Consider the following 21769-nt stretch of genomic DNA (forward strand, 5'->3'; position numbering starts at 1 on the left):
TCAAGATGCTACGTCATGAAGAAAAGGATGAAATCTTCATGTAGAGTCAAAGAGCAATACTATCCATGAACATTTGCCTCACCTTTTTCTGTACTCAATTTTTTCTTTTTAAGAGAGGAAGATTTAAACCACAATAAATAGTTTTCTTTAGAGAAAAAAACAGTAGTAGTGTCACATACTGAGTGCTGTCAATGTCCTTCACTGCAAATAAAATAATGGTTCCTAGAAAAATTCATTTCAGATATATGGATATATTTAAAGAATATAGGTTTAACTTACTCTACATTCTTTGTCCATTCCGGAGGGTTACTCATGGTCATAAACACACAGTTGGTCAAAATAGTGCACATAATAAGCATGCTGAACAATGTACGTTACAGTCAAGGAACATACAACAGTAAATTACAATAGCACATTACTAACACATTTTAATTTCAACCAAATTCTGACACACACAAAAATTCCATTGATTTAAGTGACAATTCCAGATATATTTTTAATATAGTATCAACCCAGCAGTTTTCTCATTAGTAAATTAAACTTTATTAGCACTAAAGTCACTTGTGGTGTAAGCAGAAGCAACTCATTTTTTTAACACTGTCCCTATCCAGTGCTTTGCGCACACTAAAAACAGTAACAAATCATAACAATATTAAGTAATGAACTCTCCTCATCCCAACAGCTTGTTGACAGTAATAAATAGCAACTTCCACCCCATCCCACTTGAATCCCCTGGAATCTTCTCTAACAATTCAATAGCTTGAGCGAAAAGACAGGTCTTGCAGGATGCTCAGAAAGTCAGAGAACTAGGTTCTCTTGGACCAAGGGAGGAAGGAAGTTCCAAAGTTGAGGATTCCTCATTGAGAAGAAGTTACCTGCAGCTCCTTTGTGGTGAAATCAGGAGGCTGTCAGCTTGTGCATCTCCTCTGATCTGAACTGTCATGGTATTACATGAGCATAAAGATAGTGTCTCTAAGGGACCTAGAACCCTGGATAACTGTAGCAAGACTCACATCTAAAAGAAAAGGTCTCAACAGTATCACTGAGCACAAATAAAAACGGTATTTAGTTATTGCTGCTACTAGAAGCAGCTGGGAATACAACACCACATCAGGTAGCAAATCTACGTAACAAATGGTGAATAAACTCTATTTGTTTACTTCACCAAATAAGCCAAAATAACCAATATCTAGTATTCCATTTACTCTCACAATCAAATAAGCATTATCACAGCACTGTCATCCACTTGATGAAGACATTGTACCCTATGTTTCCTCACCAACTCTCCTAGAATTTGATTTTGAACTAGAGGAAGGCAGCAGAATGTAAGCTGAACCCCGACAGAGAAAGAGCACGTCGGGGAAGATGAGCTCCTGTGGAACCCCAACAGAAAGAGAGATCACCCCATTGGGGCAGATGAGCAAATGCCCAACATTATTCTCTGTGACCTCTCAGACAGACAACCATCAGGAGCCAGTAAGAAAGAACTGTCATGGAAGTATGACTTATTCTACCCACACTATAGTTCAATACCATCTTATGGTCAATGGTAAGGAAAGCCACTGAAAGACTGGTATGAATCAGCATGGCAACCTGATTCTCATCCCAATCATCAACCAGAACAACTAGTGTAGCATCCCTACTACACTAAGGCCTACAACTCAAACTGATTGGGGTTAAGGAAACCTGAGTATGCTACATGACTGCAGCTGCCTCACTTCAACATGCTCAGCAATGTTACAAAAAGAGAAGATTTGACTGAGGCAACAAGTGTTTGCAGAATTACTGATTCTATGTAGTGTTATAAGTTTTTCACTTCCATTGATACTAAACATTCAGCATATTTATCCAAGTGTTTAACAATAAGTTAAAGACTAAAACAACAAACAGGAAAGTGATGTAAAATTGCCACATGATGGCACCATAAGCTACAAAATGCTAGACTTTGTGCCAACTTACTCTGGAAAATGTTTTACCTCTATTCATCTTTTATAAAAGATATGTTCCTACAAAACAGTTCATCAAAGGAGCTAATGTAGGGTGACCAGACATCCAATATTATTGGGATCATCCTGATATTAGAGGCTCTGTCTTATTTAGGCAACCATATCCTCTAGCTGCCCCCCTCTCTGCCCTAAAAAAGTGTCCCTATTTTTCACACTTGCTATCTGGTCACCCTAAGCTAATGATAGATATATCTGTTTGTAAGTATAAAAACACTTTACAAATACATTTGTATCCAAAAAGCCCAAATATGATTTGCAATTTAAAATTAAATTACATGCTAATTTTTTTTGCTTTTGAACACATTTTTAGGCTCTGAACACAGACTAAACTTCACTCTGTAGTTGCAAAGGGGAATATGAAAAGTAGTATCTTAATGCACTAGATTGATGTGTACATTGGTACTGCTGTTAGTAGTTCCTGACCATTTTCCCTGAAGTGATCAAAATCAGTAAGGAATGACCATACCTTTCAGAGTAAACATTCAAGTCATGCATAGGAACTTAGCTGCCCAGTTCCCACTGACATCAGTGAGTCTCAATACTATTGACTGGCTTACTTCATTAATTCTGAAGGTCATATTATCAAACAATCTCAGCATAGCATAACTGTTATTCTGTGACTCAGAATATCAAATGTAGCTACCATTGGAATACCCCTCACACACACTGTACAGACAGATGCCAGGAATTCCAGTTAACATGCTCAGGAAACTCCTTTGATGTCTTTTTATGGAGGTAGTCTCAAAGGGCTTGTGAATGCTAGGCTCCAATGTATCAATATATTTAAAACATAATATGGGGCAGATAATTAAGTACACAATACTATTAATGCTAAGTATACATTCCTTTTTATGTATAGAATAAAATATTCTATTTTAGCAATATTTAGGAACCTCATTCAAATCAACGGAATACTTAATTTCTATTTTCATCAGATCAGTGATGCTAAACTGATTTTAAAAGAAATAAAATGGTCAGGATGGCACAACTATATTTATATAGTTAGACATAAGCTATATGAACTTATTAGAGATCACAATAAAAAATAAAAAAACTACATTAAAAGAATGTGAAGGTTGCAAAGTCTGGCACTCAAAAATTAGATAATGCCAGAGCCAAGGTTGCTTGTGCAACTCTTTTGGTGCACAGGACAGACTGTGCTCTGGGTGTGAAGGAGGACTTCACAGTGAATGAGGCTGTTGTCTGTAGGATCACACACCTTACAATTTATGCAACAAAGGAGGCAGAGGCCCTGATTCTTTCCCAGCGCACACTCCACGGGATGATCTCTTGACTGAAGAAGCTGAATAGCATGCTAGAGAACTGGCTTCTATCTTTGCCTCAGTCAGAGTTTCTATGTGATTCTCAGCAAGTCACATAAACCAAAAATTTCATAGGTAGCACTGTGTGTTTCATATTTTCTGGGTACCTAACATGAGACACCTAGGGGCTGATTTGCAGAAGTGCTAAGTATTCATAATTGCAACTGAAGTCAATGGTAACCCTACTCTGAACGAAAAGTGCTATAAAATGCTCAGTATTCTGAACAAAAAAAAACCAACCAGGCATTAGGCTTCTCAAACTGGGCAATCAAAACTGACACCTTTGATGATTCTAAATTTAATCTCTGTGCCTCAATTCCCCATGTGTAAAATGGGGATAACAATATCACCACTCACAAGGGTGTTGTCAGATGAAATTCAATAATATTTGTAAAGAACTAAGGTGCTACACAATGAGAGCACTACAGAAAAAACCCTCAGGAGGAAATTAGTAATTCTGTATTCACTGCAGGGCTTGCTTGGCACTAAATAACGCATGCAGGCATAAACTCAATGATGCGGATAAAAAATATTGAAGAGCTACCCATTCGGTGAGCACCATTTATCCTGAGCATTGAACGAAAAAATAGCTTGAGATCATGTAATTAAAGACTATACCTTAATGTATATACACAAGGGGGTCTAATTAAGGTTGTACAGACATTGCCTAAATTGAGTGTTTGCCTTGCAACCTCAGAAATGTTCTTTAAATGCAGTGTGCGTGTATGACATATATGTATGGATTTATCAATTCCACCATATATGACAGATTCCACCATGTGGAACCATACTGCCCTGCACATGAGACATCAGTAGGGTTGGGCTCTTTAGATCCATATAGCACAGCCTTCTACCACTTGTGCTCAGAGATTAACTGGCAGCAAAAGCTGTTATATTCTATGTGGACCTGTCATTTTCAGAGCCTTATAACTTGGCCAAATTTGAGCAGTTTTTCATGGGGACAGCAAATGGCACATTCCTGATGCAAAGGGGAGCTCACAACCAAGTTCAATGACCCTCTCCAAGCCATGGAGGTGCTAGGCCTTCTCAATGCAACAGTTGTAAGATTTTTTCCCAAACCTCATTTTTAGAAATATTCACCCTGAGGCAGAAATTTTCAGCCTGAACAGTTTAAGTCTGGTAAAGTTATAAACAACTGAAAACAGAGTCTTATAATAAAAAGTATCAAACAACATTAGCTACATGCATCACTACCTGTGCTGCTTTTAATATGTTGCATTTATATAAGTGAGCCCAGAGAACCTACTATCTACTACTCCTTATGGCTCAGATAAAGTAACCCCACCAGTGAGTCAGACCAGTAGTTGTCGCCTCTGTATATATTTAAAGGCATAAGTGACAGTTACTCTTTGCATACAGGTATATAAAATATATGGGATCTGAAATTATTTCTGTGATTACAGGTTTAGGAGAAACAATTTAAAAGGTGCTCAGAAATTCTCCTGCCTCTAAAATTTACAAACAAACAAAAAACTCCCTCTCCCTATATGGCAGCACAGTCTGGACTATGGGAGTGAGAATTTTAGAGCATGCTAACATGCTGCACTCTAACTGTCCTGTGTAGACCCTGTTGGCATGAACTAAAAGGTATTTAGTTTGCACTGAAGGAGTCCCAGACTACATTAATGAAAACTATATAGGGCAGTTAGAGCACAACATGTTAGTGTGATCTACAATTCACATCTCCATACACTGCAATATGCTGCTGTGTAGATGAGCCCCATGAAACACTACAATATATTTTGTTAAATGGAGCACTATAAGCCTGATCCAGCCCTCATTAAGGTTCCCATTGACTTCTGTGTAAATTGGATCAGGTGTTTAAACCCCAATCCTGCAAACACTTAAGCAGGTGTGAAACTTTACTCACACAAGTAATTCCATTGAGTTTGCTACGCATATGTGTCAAGTGGCACACACAGCTCAAGTGTTTGCAGAACTGAGGGCTTATTCGGAATTCGGAGACAAGGTTTATTTTTAGCAACTTTTAAAAAATAAAAGTTCTTTGTGTACTAGTAATTCACACTACAGAAGAGGATCAGTAATATATAGTGTATTTGAATGTCAAAATTATACAGCAGCCATCCTGTTGTAAAAATGCTATAGATTTTAATAATAATTAAATTAACAGGATTCCAGAGAAATGACTCTAAAAACCTACAGAATTCAGGATTATGCTATCCCTTCTAAATGTTTTTTGAATTATTCCATAGATTTCTATGGAAGGAATATAATGATCTTTGAAATTCCAAGGATAATTAAAAAAAAACTATAGGAAGGTTGTAATTTTCTATTAAATTCTACAGAACTTTGCTATAAAATTTATATTGTAAAATAAAATTTAAAAAAAACCTGCAAGGATTTTATATGTATAATGAAACAAACAATTGTGCAATGTTATTTTTAAAGAGAAACATTTTGAACCAACCACTTGAAAAGGATATGAATGTACCAAAATTTTAATAGCTATTTTTCGAAGAGGATTGAAAGGAGTTAAAATGTACAGGGCAGAGGTGGCACTGAATCGGAAGATTGCCTTCCCTCTATTCAATACTATAAAAGTCTGAAAAAAGAAAGAAAGAAAGAAAGAAAGAAAGAAAGAAAGAAAGAAAGAAAGAAAGAGCAGTTTAAATGCTTGCATTCTGCATTAATGTTTTAAAATCAAAAATCTTTTTTTAAAGAATAGACAAAGTCTTACATTACATTTCTACAGATAATTCAGAGAAAATCATATTTCTACATCCTTATTTGGAAAGAAAACGTATTCCCATGACTTACCTGCTATATATGATAACATTTGCTGTAAGGATACCACATTTGGTCTTAAAAAAATAGGAGTTTTATTAAATACACATTTACACACTTGTCTCTGTCACCTGTACATAAAGTAAGGTGCAGAAGTGGTGAATTAAAAAATTACTGAATATTTTATAGCCTGATTATAACTAAATGTTTACTTTTTCCCTAAATACCAGAATCCTTCTCTCTTCATTGCTTTACCACAGCGCACGCACACACCAAATCATAGGCCAGATAATAGGAGGGGACTTATTTTACTTGAAAATCTCTGCGAAGGATCCATCATTGACATTAACACCAATTGTTTGACTCAAGGGGAGAACTGATGGTTGTTACTTGTGGAAAGCTGCCCCAAACCTAGAAGATCCCCTGCTGTGGCTCTACACCCCACTCTACTCTGGTTCCTGAGTAGTGCCCTCTATTGGAGCTGCACCCGTCCTGCCTGCTTCTCTCGGCCCACCCCTATTCCATGTCTCCCACTCTATGTGGGCCCAAAACCATACGTGTCTGGGAAAGGCGTGTACCACAGAGACATCTGATCCCCACTTCTGCATGGAGAAAAGGAGACTGTGTGTGGAGAATCCCTTCAGATATGGAGCTAAGGACAATGGGGAACAATCTGGGCTGTGTTTTCACCTTACAGTTCCAGTAATAGATTTCAGATATTGATGGTCTTCAAACAGCAGCAACAGATGGTATAGGCATGGATGAAAATTTTTAAAATAATGAAGTAGCCAAAGAGGAACACATTTATTTGGCACAAGGTTTTAAAGCCTGAGTTAAGAGATTACCTGAAACATTTATAATCCATAAATACATTGAGGGGTGGTTTCTAATGTCTTTGCTAAACAGCAAAAAAGCATTTACTATGGAATCACAACCTCCAGATTGTCATGTATCCAAATGATGTCTCTATGTGCTAGATTCTGTATTTGTAGTTATAAGCTAGCTGACATATATGTAAATATATATTTAAATCACACACACTGCTGACTTTGCATGTAAGGAGAATACACCACCCTCATTTAGTTAACTCACATCCTTTTTTGAATCTTTCTGAATCTTTGAACACAGGCATATTACTGATACTGCTAAAAATAACGCTATCTTGCCAAAGCTACAGTTTTGAGTGGAAGCTGCTGATACTCCTCAAGTGTATGTATTGTTCCACTTTTTGAAGATATGTATATGCAGCTCCAAGATCAGAATCAAGGCCCCATCATTTCAAAAAATGTCCATTTTCTCCCTTCAATCATCAATCACTCATTTATTTCCCCAATGAAAGAAACATTGTGATTTACCATTAAAGTCCTCAAAATAGGTATATTGATCCTGTGACTTATAAGCCAAGACAAAAATTTGATTTCTGTCGCTCTCTTCTTGTCCCTCTGCTGCAGCAGGAGACCCACCTCTCAGCCTCCAATGAGACACCTCCCTAGACATCCTGACAGCTGCTGGAAAAGCCACCTCAACACTCTGAGCTGAAGGCTGCCTCTGTCACTAAGATGCAGTGACAACATTGTGCAGATTTCTCTCCACTTCTGGCCTCAGTTTCGTATGAAAACACCACCCAACTGCTGCTTCCCAGCCTAAGATGGGATTTCTAGTAAGAGAGAAGTGAAATGAGACTACATTTCCCAAGAACTCGGACATAACCACTCTTCCCCCTCTTCTTTGCCACAGCAATTAGGCTATAAGCCAGAAAACTAGCCAGTCCTTACAGTGTAAAACCATTAGGGCCAAATTTTGTTGTTTCTACACAGGCCTACATTGGGGGCCGTGTGGAGCCTCACAACTCCATGAGGATCATCAGCAGGTTGCACTGTGCACCTTAAGGTAGTGCAGGGTGCTCTTTTCTCCAGGTCTAGTGGCGAGGCCTGAGCTCTTTTCCTTGCTGAGTTTGGTTTGCACACCTGAGCACGAATAGGGAGTCACTTCTGTACCCAGAGTGCAGAGACTGATTTTCTCTTACACAGAAATGGGGACACATAAGATGGAAAGGGTCTTTAAGCCCTCATTTTTACCCATCTGCACAAGAGCCAAGGACAATATAGCCCTTTAGAATTAGCCACAAAGGTTAATGAATACTGCTACCTGAACATGGACAACAGATATGGGTATTCACCTATGTACTCTATGATGTGAGTTACTTTTGCAGGAGTATGACTGCTGGAAATTAAGCTATCTGCAATAAAAATGTAATTTATTATACAATCAGATGTGTGTTTATGACTAGCCACTTTAAGATCAAATAGAGGCTGTCAAATTTGTGTCTTTAGGGTCCAATTTCAGATTATCCGATATTAAAATGTTGTCTTTTGTGGTACATTTTGAATAAAAGATCATTTAGAAAGAGTAAAAAACCATCAGACCCAACATGCCTGCCCATTTTGTTTATCTTGATCCAATTTTTCTGTTTTTTTTTTCACTATTTTCCTAAATCCTTGCTTTCTCTATATATTAATGGACTTACCTGAGTGATGAATTTGTCTCCAGATCAATTTGCATATTTAAATTTAATATAAATTTTAGTTGTGACTATATTCCTGTATTATTCCGTGCCAAATTATATGAAAGCTCAAATGCTATCCTTTGCAAAACTGTTTTTTTAAATAAAATTTTAAAACACTGCAGAGGAAACTTTGAAGCACTGTGGAATATGTTCTGAACTGTGATAAAGGCAAGAATATAATGCAACCAAGTATGGGCAGCATGGTGTTAGAAGGGTAATGACAGTGGGGAAAAAGTGTGAAGATGGAGAAGGTAATAGGAACCTTGAGACAAAGGAGGATTGGTGGAGGTTGGGGGTGCCAGAGCAATGGGGGAACAGGCAAATGCATGAGAAGGATACGAAGAACACTGTGTGAGGGACAGCTGATGGCAGGGAACTGGACTAGTTGGATATACTAACAGGAGCCAAGCTCTGGTGTGAGAAAGTATATCTGTGTCAGCCAGACCAGGAAGGAGATGAGTGCTGGACAGTAAGGATAGATAGATAAGAGAGACAAGTGTCGGGGGGAGAAGCTGCAGAGACAGTCAGGAAAGAGCTATTCTTTAATATGGGTCAATATAAATGTATGTGTGTAGCACGAGAGCACTGCAAAACTTTTACATCAGGGCAATCATGGACAAGCTAATAGGATGAAACTAATAAGAGCACTACATTCAGCACTAAGGCAGCCATTCCACCTTTAATTCACCTAATTTTGCCTTGCTATTGAAGACATCTCAGAACATGGTGTATAAGTGGCAATACTTAGGGACAATTGTGCATGTTGATGACAGAGTAGTTGAGTGATGGAGTAGACAAACCCCACACTGGGCTGGAAGGGGTTAAAGGACAGTCCTGGGCCCAGGTACTCCACCCGTGCAGAACATGCTCCAGCTGGAGAAGGGGTTGAAAAGGGAGCAACCCAGCTCGGAAGGGGGCGGAGGACAGACCTACACCCTGAAGGCTCCTGACAAGGGCACCAGAGAAGCCTCCCTGAGGGAATAAGACTATATGCTGAGCCCAGTTGGAGCTGATGATTTGGTTAGCTTTTCTTTTCACCTTATCTGGGACTGAAAGCGGGGAGAGCAAAGCAGTGGTAGGAAGTGACCCAAGGAGGGTAACTCAGGGGTATCTTAGAGGACCAGACACTGTTGACCCTCCTAGGGTTCTGGGTCAGAGCCAAGTGGCATGGCCTGGGCTCCGCTACCACTATAGTAGGGACTCAAACCACCCATTCAACTCACTGCACCTCTGATTAAAGGAGGACCAGGACTGTAAGATCAGCTCTCTGGGAGGAATACTAAGGGTGCTAACAACTAGGCAACCTAACCCACCAAGAACTCTATTAAGGTTGTCTTAACTCTTTCTTGCCTGTTTTGTCAGTTTATATCAGACTGTGATATTATGTCAACCCTCAAAACAATGTTTTCTGCTAAGTTTAAAATGCTGTTCCAACTTGCAGAATGGCTCTGTAGGTAGGAAAAATTATCTGTGCTTAGCTGAAAATTTCCTTTCTTTGTGAAGTGAAGTTCATAGGTCTGCTATAATGGGTACATCCATCTGCTTGCAGTTTGGGGGCAGAATTAAATCACTGGCTGGCAGCAGGGGAATCCCCCGCTCCTTGAAGCGCCTTATAACTGAAATAACTCCCACAGCCAGGATAATTTAAATCTACTTTCCTAATTACAGATTGTGTTAAATATACTTTGAGGAAAAAGCACAATAATGTCTCCTACTTCAGTGTGTGGTAAATTCCATCTAATGACAACAAACCTCAACAATTTCCATCTCTCTTCTAGATGATGCATTTGTTTCCTGGGTGGGCCAGATCTATAGACCTTATTATTCTAAGAAGGGAAATTTTCAGGTAAGGATGAATAAATTCTCCCATTTTTCTTCGTGCTAAGGTCCAGAGATTTGCTACAATGGAATTTTCATACCAGTATGTCTCCACAGCAGGAAGCAGGATCAGCCTGTAAATGCAGACAACCAAAACAAGGTACACTATATATAAATATCACTTCCATCTTCCCAAACTTCTGCCAAAAGAAAGGAAAGAATATTGGCTAAGCCTGGATGAACAAGATGCAGAATTCTGTGAATTTATATATTGATGGCCATGTGGTGTCTAACAAATTTTAATATAGGATACCAGACTACTTTGCCCTGAGATTCTCTGTGCTCCTAAGGACTGGACTTTGATGCTTAACCAAAGGAGGAATATTTCTTGAATATATCTGGAGAACGACTGCTATGACAGTTGTAAGAACTATCTCTCTGAATTAACAGTACAATAGTGGGTTTCATTAGAGAAAGCTCCCCACTTCAAATAAAAAAAAACCCCACATCTGATTGGTGATAGTAGTCCTCAGAAGACCTAATCATGGATAGGTATAACAATACCTCCTGCAGGGATTCAAACTGGGCAGTGCTGTGAAGAACAGAATGAGGTTCCAATGTTGTTCTCTGTGACCTTGTGGGTTTGGAATACGATCAAGACTGTAACAATGCTTCCTTTTCTTGAACATGTTGAAAACATTGGACTACAGAGACCTGACCCTTTTTTGACCACAATAAAGCCATTCTGGGGGAATGGTTTAACATGGTGGTTGAACTATGGACTTTGCAGCAGCCAATGGAACGAGTTCTATTTGGTGGCTTCTCTTTTGGGGTCCATGAATGCAATAATCACTTCATCCAAATATTCATTTTAATCCAGTCTGGTCCCACATAGAGGGTTGATTTTGCAATAGCAGATCTCCTCAGTGAGACAGATATCTGAATATGCTTAGTCAAGCCTGAAAGCCATAGTCTCTTCAGTCAGAAATGCATAAACAATATCACTGCTTCTCTCATTCCTATCTTATGTATTATTGTGTGGTAAAGGTGGGAAGTCATATAATAGAGACCTTGCCCAACTTTGTTAGATATCATTCACCACCATGCATCCCAGGGCCTGACACAGAGGCCACAGGGCACTTTATTTACTGTTTCCAGATGCAAAGAGGTCAATCACCAGCCCAACAAATTGATTTACAAGTAAGATATTTCTGTGTGTAGTGGCCATTCTGCTAATCCAACTTCTGCTGTGTAAGGCTTGGTATACCTCTCCCTCCTTGGTGGACAGAGACAGCAAACTTTTCTCCACCCAGGACAGGAGAATTTCTCTCTTGAGTAGGGCTGACCATGCTCTCCCTAGTGATTATGAAAACACTATCAAGATACATTGATTGTTGCAACCAGGACTGGTCTGTTTTCCATGGAAGGAGCAGTTCTCTGAGACCTCAATGAATCACTGTATTCCAGTGGGTTGATGCTATGCTCTCTCTTTCTGGTACCCATTTCCTGAATTGTGTCAGGAAGATCCCTTCAAAATTAAATTCTGATTTTCTGCATTCAACAGTTGTGGGAGCAGAGATTATACAATTAGAGCTAGATCTCTGCTAACAGATGAGATAGGGTAAGATACTGAGGGCATCCCTGGAATTACTGAATCATATGAACTTTGGATCCTTGAAGCTCTGTATGTGATCAGAACTCCCAATAGCTCTAATAAGAATTGGATTTTTGTTTTTGTGACATCACTTGTTTTCCATTACAGCTATTTTCATCTCAAGTTAACATTCTTCTGAAATAAGACCTTGTACCTGATAATATGATTCCTCAGCCCACATCTGTGACTGATTTCTCTAGCACTGTGCATCTGTGTATGTCTTGAATCCAAGATACTCCAGGAACTACATCACTCTGTGTGTTTCCTTCATTTTTCTGTACAGAGCCCTGATCAGAAAAATTGTCCAAAACAAGGTAAGCTAATTTCCTTCTCTAAAGCCAATATTATAGCTACCATGATCCTGAAGAGAAACCCTAGGAGTAATGCAAGATCAAATGGTAATGATTGATTGAGGATGGTAAGATGGGTATTCTTTGAAGACAAGATCCTTTAGGAACTTATCTATATGTTTCAGACTGAGCCCTGCTCTACTTATCTCTGCTTCTCTGAAGCTAGAAATAGAATGGGGAGTGGGTTGTAATGCTCTGATCTGAAATAGAGGATGTCTATGGCAGATTCATGTCATGGCTTTTCCATGGGATGCAGAAACTGGGTTGGGACAAAACTGTTCCTGAAATTCTCGCACAGTACAGGGTATCTCCTCTGGGCAACATCCACTGACCTCATTTGATCAAAGCTATAAGAAGCCCTTTTGGTCTCAAATTGAAAGAGCATGGAACAATTCAGGGTTTTAATTCCAAATATGGCTGGTTGGGAAACCTGCAGATAGCTCTGAATCAGTAGAACTGGCTCTACCTACCATTTGCAAAAAGATATTTTCTCTTGTTGTACTTCACAAACTGCTTCAACTTGCCGTATGACCTGTACTCTTTTCTATAGCATCTGATAGGAGTCAGGATTGCAAGTCGATTTTTCTAATGACTCTGAATAACCTCAGCTTTCCATAAAGTTTCCCATTGTATCACTAAAATAGCTAGGGACTGATTTGTCTGAACATCTGATCCCAAGAACCACAGCCCCATATACCTGCAAGAAACAGATTTGACCACTTCCTCCTCCTCCCCAGCCCCCCTCTCTTCTTTCCTGGGAGAAGCCTTTAGACCATGTGATTTTTCAGTTGAGAGTGTCCACACTTGCAATCTCCCATTCATGTTAGCATTGCTTGTGAAAGCATCCCAGGGCACTTAGGGTGTCAGACAACTATTCATATTGGTTGGGTGTTTTGGTTTTGTTGGCCTGAAGCTTTCATGGGACGGGGCTAAGACAATGCCTACCTAGACTTGGATGCCTGTGAAGGGCCTGTATAGTGAGGAGGCTACTCTTTTCGGTAAAAATATTCCCCTCGTTAGAAACACCAAACCCCTGACCACCAGAGAAAATAGCCATGTTTGTCTCCAGTAGTGGTATCAGGTTAAATGATGCACACTCAGGAATTTTCTGGGCTTATAAAATGGATGCTGAGGTGGGAGGCTAGTATAGAAATAAATAAATAGTGGTCCAAGAGGCTCCTTACTGCCTGAACATTAGGGCATGGGGACCCACAGTGTCAGCTGGAAACAACAGCCCAGTAGCTAGGGCATGGTGACTTCCAACAGCAGCTAGGGGATGGTAGACCAATACTTTCCCAATCTTTTAGGTGTTGCAGGAAATTTATCCCTCTATTACTCTTTCCCAAGATGCACAAGGAGGTATATATAGCTACCGATGCTCCCCAACTTACACAAACATTCTGTTTTGGAACACCTTGCGTAACTCGAATTTTGCGTAAGTTGGAACTGTATCTCCAACCATTACGCAAAAAAAACCCCAAAACACCAAAAACAAACAAACAAAAACCCCTCCTATTTCTAGCTTAGGGAACTTTTTCCATAAGTGCGGATTTGCATAAGTCAGGTCTTGCGTAACCCGGAGAGCGTCTGTATAGCTTGCCTACAGTAGCTGCAGATCTCTTTTAACTTGTTTCACAATACTCAGCACATTCTGGCCTGAAAGAGTGTTTCCTCTTGAGGTTGTTTATGTTTGTCTGTTTGGTTTTTAAATATCTATTTTACTATTTGATTCCCTAACTTTAATTAGGATGGCTGGCCTTCCTCCCTGAAAGAGGAAGTATTCCCTTTGTGGAGGTCTGGGTATGTATGACTAGAGGAGTCAGTGCATGTCTATGGCCTGGAGTTTTCTGCATGGATTTGCCATGTTGCACTCTGTGAGGGTGAGCAGGGGACCTGGGTGCTGAGGATTATCCACTGTGCTTCACTCTGTGAAGATGAGCAGGGGAACCGGTTCTGAGCATTATCTGCTCTCCTGCCCTCAGTGAAGAGGAGAAGGGATGATATTATTCTTTTATTTCCCCTTTGGGAGTTTGTCCCCATAATACTGCTTCAGACGGGGGAGCAAAACTGGGCTGAGAGACTGTTCCAAAATGTATTTCTGGTGACTACCAATCTCCCTGTCCTTAAAGATACTGGTCTTATTTGTCTCCCTCTCCCATATAAGCCTCTTCTGGGTCTCTCAAAGATAGGCTCTCCAGATGTTCCATCCATCTCTATTGCATGGCATTTACATGGGCCAGAGAGGTCTCTGTTTCTCTGGGAGGTCTCAGCGTGGGATATAAATTGGAATTTCAGGAGGACATGGGGCTTTTATAGAGGTGACACTGGGGCAGGAAGCTAGGCCTGTAGGCTCCTTACTGTGCACTCTGCTATTGACTGTGTCCATGCTATGTCTTTGTGCCCTCCACCACAGTCAGAGGTGTGGCTGCTGGTGTGGGCTATGCGAATTCAACCATGGTCATCCATCTGGTGCGCTGCCCTTCTAGTGTCACTTCCCTTATGGAGATGGGGAAACAGAGGCTGCTGGCCCTGAGCTAGGGTTGCCAGGTGTCCAATTTTCGACCGGAACGTCCAGTCGAAAAGGGACCCTGGTGGCTCTGGTCAGCACCGCAGACCGGGCTGATAAAAGTCCAGTCGGCGGTGCAGTGGGGTTACCTGCCTTCCCTGGCTCTGCGCGGCTCCCGGAAGTAGCCGGGATATCCCTGCGGCCCCTAGGTGCAGGGGCGGCCAGGGAGGCTCCCCGCACTGTCCCCACCCCGAGCGCCGGCTCCACAGCTCCCATTGGCCGGGAACCTGCTTGATTGCCAGAGCCTACAATGAATTGTGGGTCACTCAGGTATATCACTTTACTTGCAGATTTTAAATGGAAATCAGTGAGACAAAAAGAACCCCACTTTTTAAAAGATAAAATATGTGATTTCTGTAAAAGGAGGCCAGCAATTTAAAGAAAATTTCTCTCAATCTAATACAGTGTGAATGGCACAGAATGGCTCTTTCAGTGGCATCAAAGATTGGCCTGAAGTAAAAATACTGTTCTGACACCATATTTCCACTTTATTTTTATCAAGTCAAAGTAGAATTGTAATATAAAATTTAGTAAGCCAAGTCACACTTAAAATACTGCACTTTGTGAAAAGTCAAAAATCACTCTTTAAAATTACATATCTTGGTATTTATATGCTCCCCATTACCACAGTATCTAATATTTACAGTGATAAATTGGAAACATCACAAATCATCAACTGATACTGTAGCTAATGTCTTTTAGAAAGCTTCACATTGCTGGGGATAAAGCTGCTTTCTGCCGCCTCTATACTGAGTGTGTAGGCAGTGTAACAGAGAAATCCTGCAAGGACTCTAGAATGTTTTAAGGTTAGCCATATGTGCAAAGTCCAACAGAAATGTCCTAATAGCTGTCTTTAGGTCTCATTCTGGTATTTTTTGCTTACTCGTGTGTTTTTTTGATCTATACCATACATCTCCTAAATAGTTCAGAAAGCAAATATACTTCTAGGTCTTTTCTATCAAGACAGGTGCAGAATACCAAATAAGGTAAGGATTGTATGCAATTGCCAATTTCAAATCTGCAATAACCTGGAGAAACACCTGCTCATACAAGCACCCAATTTAATAGGTCTGTAATCTGCTCCTTTTAAGTATATAGAAGATCTTGTTGTCTAAATGTTAAAAATTAGGGCTGTCGATTAATCGCAGTTAACTCACGTGATTAACAAAAGAAAATTAATTGCAATTAATCACAGTTTTAATTGTGCTGTTAAACAATAGAATACCAATGGAAATTTATTAAATATTTTGGATGTTTTTCTACATTTTCATATATATTGTATTCTGTGTTATAACTGAAATCAAAGTGTATATTATTTTGGATTACAAATATTTGCACTGTAAAAATGATAAACAAAAGAAATAACATTTTTCAATTCACCTCATACAAGTACCGTAGTGCAATCTCTTTGTCATGAAAGTGCAACTTACAAATATAGATTTTTTTTTGTTACATAAGTTCACTCAAAAACAAAAGAATGTAAAACTTCAGAGCCTACAAGACCACTCAGTCCTACTTCTTGTTCAGTCAATCATTAAGACAAACTAGTTTGTTTACATTTTCAGGAGATAATGCTGCCCTCTTCCTATGTACAATGTCACCAGAAAGTGAGTACAGGCATTTGCATGGCACTTTTGTAGACAGCACTGCAAAGTATTTACGTGCCAGATAGGCTAAACATTCATATGCCCCTTCATGCTTCAGCCACCATTCCAGAGGACATGCTTCCATGCTGATGACGCGTGTTAAAAAAAGTGTGTTATTTAAATTTGTGACTGAACTCTTCGGGGGAGAACTGTATGTCCCCTGCTCTGTTTTACCTGCATTCTGCCATATATTTCATGTTATTGCAGTCTCGGATGATGACCCAGCACATGTTGTTCATTTGAAGAATACTTTCATTGCAGATTTCACAAAACGCAAAGAAGGTACCAATGTGAGATTTCTAAAGATAGCTACAGCGCTCCACCGAAGGTTTAACAATCTGAAGTGCCTTCCAAAATCTGAGAGGGATGAGGTGTGGAACATGCTTTCAGAAGTCTTAAAAGAGCAACACTCTGATGCGGAAGCTACAGAACCTGAACCACCAAAAAAGAAAATCAACCTTCTGCTAGTGGCATCTGACTCAGATAATGAAAACGAACATGCGTTGGTCAGCACTGCTTTGGATTATTATCGAGCAGAACCTGTCATCAGCATGGACACATATCCCCTGGAATGGTGGTTGAAACATGAAGGGACATATGAATCTTTAGTGCATCTGGCACGTTGAATATCTTGCAACATCGGCTACAACAGTGCCATCAGAATGCCTGTTCTCACTTTCAGGTGACATTGTAAACATGAAGCGAGCAGCATTATCACCTGCAAATGTAAACAAACTTGTTTGTCTGAGCAACTGATTGAACAAGAAGTAGGACTGAGTGGACTTGCAGGCTCTAAAATTTTACGTTGTTTCATTTTTGAGTGCAGTTTTTTTGTACATAATTCTACATTTGTAAGTTCAGCTTTCATGATAAAGAGATTGCACTACAGTACTTGTATTAGATGAATTGAAAAATACTATTTCTTTTGTTTTTTTTACAGTGTAAATACTTGTAATAAAAAATAAATATAAAGTGAGCACTGTACACTTTGTATTCTGTTTTGTAATTGAAATAAATATATTTGAAAATATAGAAAACATCCAAAATATTTAGATAAATGGTATTCTATTATTATTTTACAGTGCAATTAATCACAATTAAATTTTTAATTGCTTGACAGCCCTATTGAAAATATTAATAGGAAATATTTATGTGTATTGTATTATGCACAGCAGCCTCATAATAGCTTGGTGTCAGCTATTTTTCAGGTTCAGTATAAATGCTCCACTATTTACAAAGAAAAGAGAGAACAGAATAATACACAAATTACTAGGGGCTCAATCCTGCATCAGAGAACCCAATGGTATTTTGCCATGGATTTCATAGAATCATAGGATTGGAAGGGACCTCAGGAGGTCATCTAGTCCAATACCCTGCTCAAAGCAGGACCAATCCCCACACAGATTTTTATACCAGTTCCTTAACTGGCTTCCTTAAGGACTGACTTCCCAACCCTGGGTTTAACAGGCCAATGCTCAAACCACTGAGCTATCCCTCTACCCAATGGGAGCAAATTATTTTCAATGCAATCCTAGATTTTCATTTTATTTATTTTAGGTTCTGTAATGTGGTACCTGGATGTAAACAATATATTCAGGTATTATATTGCATTTATAGCTAATTTATTGCTAATAAAAGCAACATTAATCTCCACAAAATCATAGAATTGTGTGTGTGTGTGTGTATATATATATATATATATATATATGCAGTCCCAAGCTCATCATGCAAATTAAGATGCTCACAGTACCATGAGTCCATGGTGATGAGCGTGGTCAAAATACATGGGTTAGATTGAGACAGTGTTTTAGCATTCAGTTGTTAAGTGTTCTTCTATTTACTAATTTTTTGGAAGAGGGAAATAAATGTAAGTTGTTGACTATGAATACTTCCTCCACTTGTTACATATCCTGTTCCTTTCTATGATGCTCAGCTAAAACCATCTCCACACCCTTTGTTAAACAGTGGAGTACCAGTTGCATACATATGGTATGTTACATAACACAGAGCTCTCTTGTACATTTTATATAAATTACACATTATGTACATGATGAAAAAATCCAAGCATTACTTTATGAAAGTGACAATGAAACATGCTTGATAATAAATACTTACTTTTTTATTGATGTAATATGGGTCCAGATCCTCCAAGGGCTCGGACACCATTCCTGGAGGTATGTCACCATAAATAAATGGAAGTGACTTTCCTGCCTCCAAGTCACCATTTGGTTTTGGGCCATTTTCATCATTATCTTTACGGTCTTGTTTGGAACACTTAGCCTTTTCTGCAGCAATGCGTTGTTCAATAGCTGCAAGAGATTCTCTCGTGAAGAAGTGGAAGCTGTCAGGTCCTGGTGGTACAAGCACTGACTGCTCCATCTTTTCATCCTGCTCATTTTAATTACCATTTATTCTCTTGCATAAGAAAGTGCTAAAAGAAAACAGAAAAAGAAAAGATGAACATGTTAGAACAATCCAGGGAAAATATTATTTATTTAGTAATATTTATTTTGCTTATGCCAGCATCAGTATATGCAAATATAAAATATTTAAAAACAATTTAAACGTAACTCAATTCAGCGTTTAAAATAGAAGTTTGATCATTTTCAAAGGCACCTATTTCATTCTTGATAAGCCAACTATATATAAGACGAAATAATTTCTCAGTTCTAGAAGCTGTTTAATCAATTTTTACCCAAAGTATTTTATCGGAGGGCTTGCCGATACAGTCTTATTGCAACTGATATTTATTAATTATGAAAAGGAAAGTGGTCCCACTGCAGAATCTTCAGGGAACATATTGTTAATTATAAAAGGCCCAATTCAGCAACTCTTACTCATACTGAGAAGTAATTACTCACTTGCATATTCACAAGTAGACTTTTTGAAGTCAATGGAAGAAAGAGCTGCAGAATCAGGACCTAAACAAATAAAAAATGGCTCCATGTATTGCAGATAAGAGCTCTGCATTACCAAAATATATGGTTCCTAAAGTTACCTGTGCATCACTTACTCTCTTTACAGTTAACAAAAGCAATACTTTCTTCATATTTCTCTTTCATTTAAACAATTGTTCTGTATACTAGCATTTTCTTCAGTAAAGATGTTTACAAGTGAAGAATTAACAAAGTATTTTTAACAAACATAGTAAAAAGCAGCTTAAAAATAAGCATGGGCACAGAAAAATGAGTGCATAATAAAACTGCACATCCTGCATATTTTATGCTGCTAAATAATTTTCAGATTTTAGTAGGTACATTGTTTAAATGTGTGTTTGTGCAAGCAGTAGAGCACATCTGCAGTCTCCACCCATTGGTTGGCAGGGCTATGTGGAAATGATGAGGCAGCCTTTGAGGAAGGTTGGAGGATCAGTGCCAGACCTAATACATTTTGAAAGAAGCAAGAGATGAGGAATGGCAGAGATGTGAGAAAGCAAGAGATGATAGGAAGGGAGTGATAAGCAGCGCTGAGAAAGGAGACTAAAAAAAAAAAAAAAGCATGGGTTGCAGAAAGAAGCAGAAAAAGGGAAAAGGGGAAAGAAATATTGGCAGAAAAAAAATTAGGGGGCACAGGAGAGAAGAAAATTAATGAATTATAAGAGAAAATGAAGGAGGGAAAATTAAATGAAAAAGTTGCATACCAGGAAGAAAGTAGTACAAAAATGCCAAAAGAAAAGCAGACAGGAGAAGTGAGGGATAGAAGTCAGGGGTTGGAGGAGCAGGAAGGGTAGAGAAATACAGAAAGGGTGGAACCCTCTAGCAAGAAAAAAATTAATAAAAAGAAATAGAAATTGAAAGAGAAATAAGAGATGAGAGAATAAAGGAAGAAAGAAAAGTATATAGTGGAAATGGAAACCAGTAACAGATATTATATACATGTAATCTTAAGTAGATGGCCGAATTAAAGGCACTATAAGTACAAACATTTTAAATCACACTAGTATGTACAGTAGTGTCTCTGTTCAGTGGTGAAGATGTGAGAAGGGAAGTAGAGTGATGAGGAGATTCCATAGCTGCACAATTTGCATTTATTTTCCTTCATTTCTGAGATAATTTTTAAATCATATTTGATCAGGACATGCAGGAGAATGAAACACAGACAGAGGGATGGATTTCAAAGTGGAAAGCTGAAACTTTATTAATTATGAACTTTAATGGATGGAGCTAAACCCCCACAAAATACCAGATATTTACTTGAGTTAAGGGACGTGTTAAATGATCTCATACCAAATAGCCAATATTTGGGGTTGGTCTCTTCAGCATAACCCCAATGATTTTCCCCACCTCTGAATCTTCTCACTCTGCCCCAGGAGGAGAATGAGGGTACACATGAAGGGTACCTTAGTCTGTGAAGACTTAAGGCCCACCCTTCTTCCACAAGGCTAAGAGGGTCCATGCCTGACATTTCTTGGGTCTCTCTCAGTCAACCTCTGTCAGTTACCTCTGACAGATGGCCCCTTTGAGCCTCTCACCCACAATTGCAATGAAATTACAAAATCATAACTTTTAAACACTATTCTTATTCATTAACCTTAAACAGAGCCTCCAGGATGCGTCATGAGAGGCAGAAAATCCCACCAAAAACCTTGTAAATCCTTTTCTGAGGAAGGAACTCTTTCTTGACCCCCAAAACTAGCAATCAGTCAGTCCCACAGAATCTTAGAAACTAATTCAAATTATACCTCCATTACAAGGTAGAGGGGGCGGGGCAGCAGAATGGCTGCTAGGTAGTCTGAGGGCTTCCCATACAGCTGGGTAGGTATTGGGTGGGGATGCATGAGAATCAAACTCTCCCTTTTCCCCATAGACAATGGGTAGCAGAGAAAGGGGAAGAAATCTCTCCTTCTTCCCTCCCCCCACTCACCCAGGGATAATCTCCTGAGGGGTGATGGGGAGAAGGCTCTCTAGCATAGGGTTACCATATTTTGTGCCTCCAAAAGGAGGACACTACACGGGGCCCTGGCCCCGCCCCCAGCCCCGCCCCCAGCCCCGCCCCCTCCCCCGGCCCAACTCCGCCCCCTCCCAAAGTCTCCGCCCCCTCCCCTGCTTCCCGCGAATTAAATGTTCGCGGGAAGC

The 21769-nt window shown here is 39.4% G+C and overlaps 1 protein-coding gene across 7 annotated transcripts in view; it reads right to left on the bottom strand.

The window, feature by feature from the left end:
- Window positions 1-21769, bottom strand: part of LOC117884839 (sodium channel protein type 1 subunit alpha) — a 182259-nt gene that overhangs the window by 93246 nt on the left and 67244 nt on the right. For all 7 annotated transcript variants that reach the window (XM_034785691.1, XM_034785692.1, XM_034785694.1 and 4 more), the window contains 3 exons: window positions 18810-19125; window positions 5794-5912; window positions 280-369 (listed from right to left, as the gene is read on the bottom strand). In XM_034785691.1, the coding sequence (XP_034641582.1) occupies window positions 280-369; window positions 5794-5912; window positions 18810-19073 (473 nt within the window). In that variant the 5' untranslated portion in view covers window positions 19074-19125. The remainder of the gene's footprint in view (window positions 1-279; window positions 370-5793; window positions 5913-18809; window positions 19126-21769) is intronic.

The sequence above is a fragment of the Trachemys scripta genome, chromosome 11 (genome assembly GCF_013100865.1).
Source record: "Trachemys scripta elegans isolate TJP31775 chromosome 11, CAS_Tse_1.0, whole genome shotgun sequence".
NCBI lineage: Eukaryota > Metazoa > Chordata > Testudines > Emydidae > Trachemys > Trachemys scripta.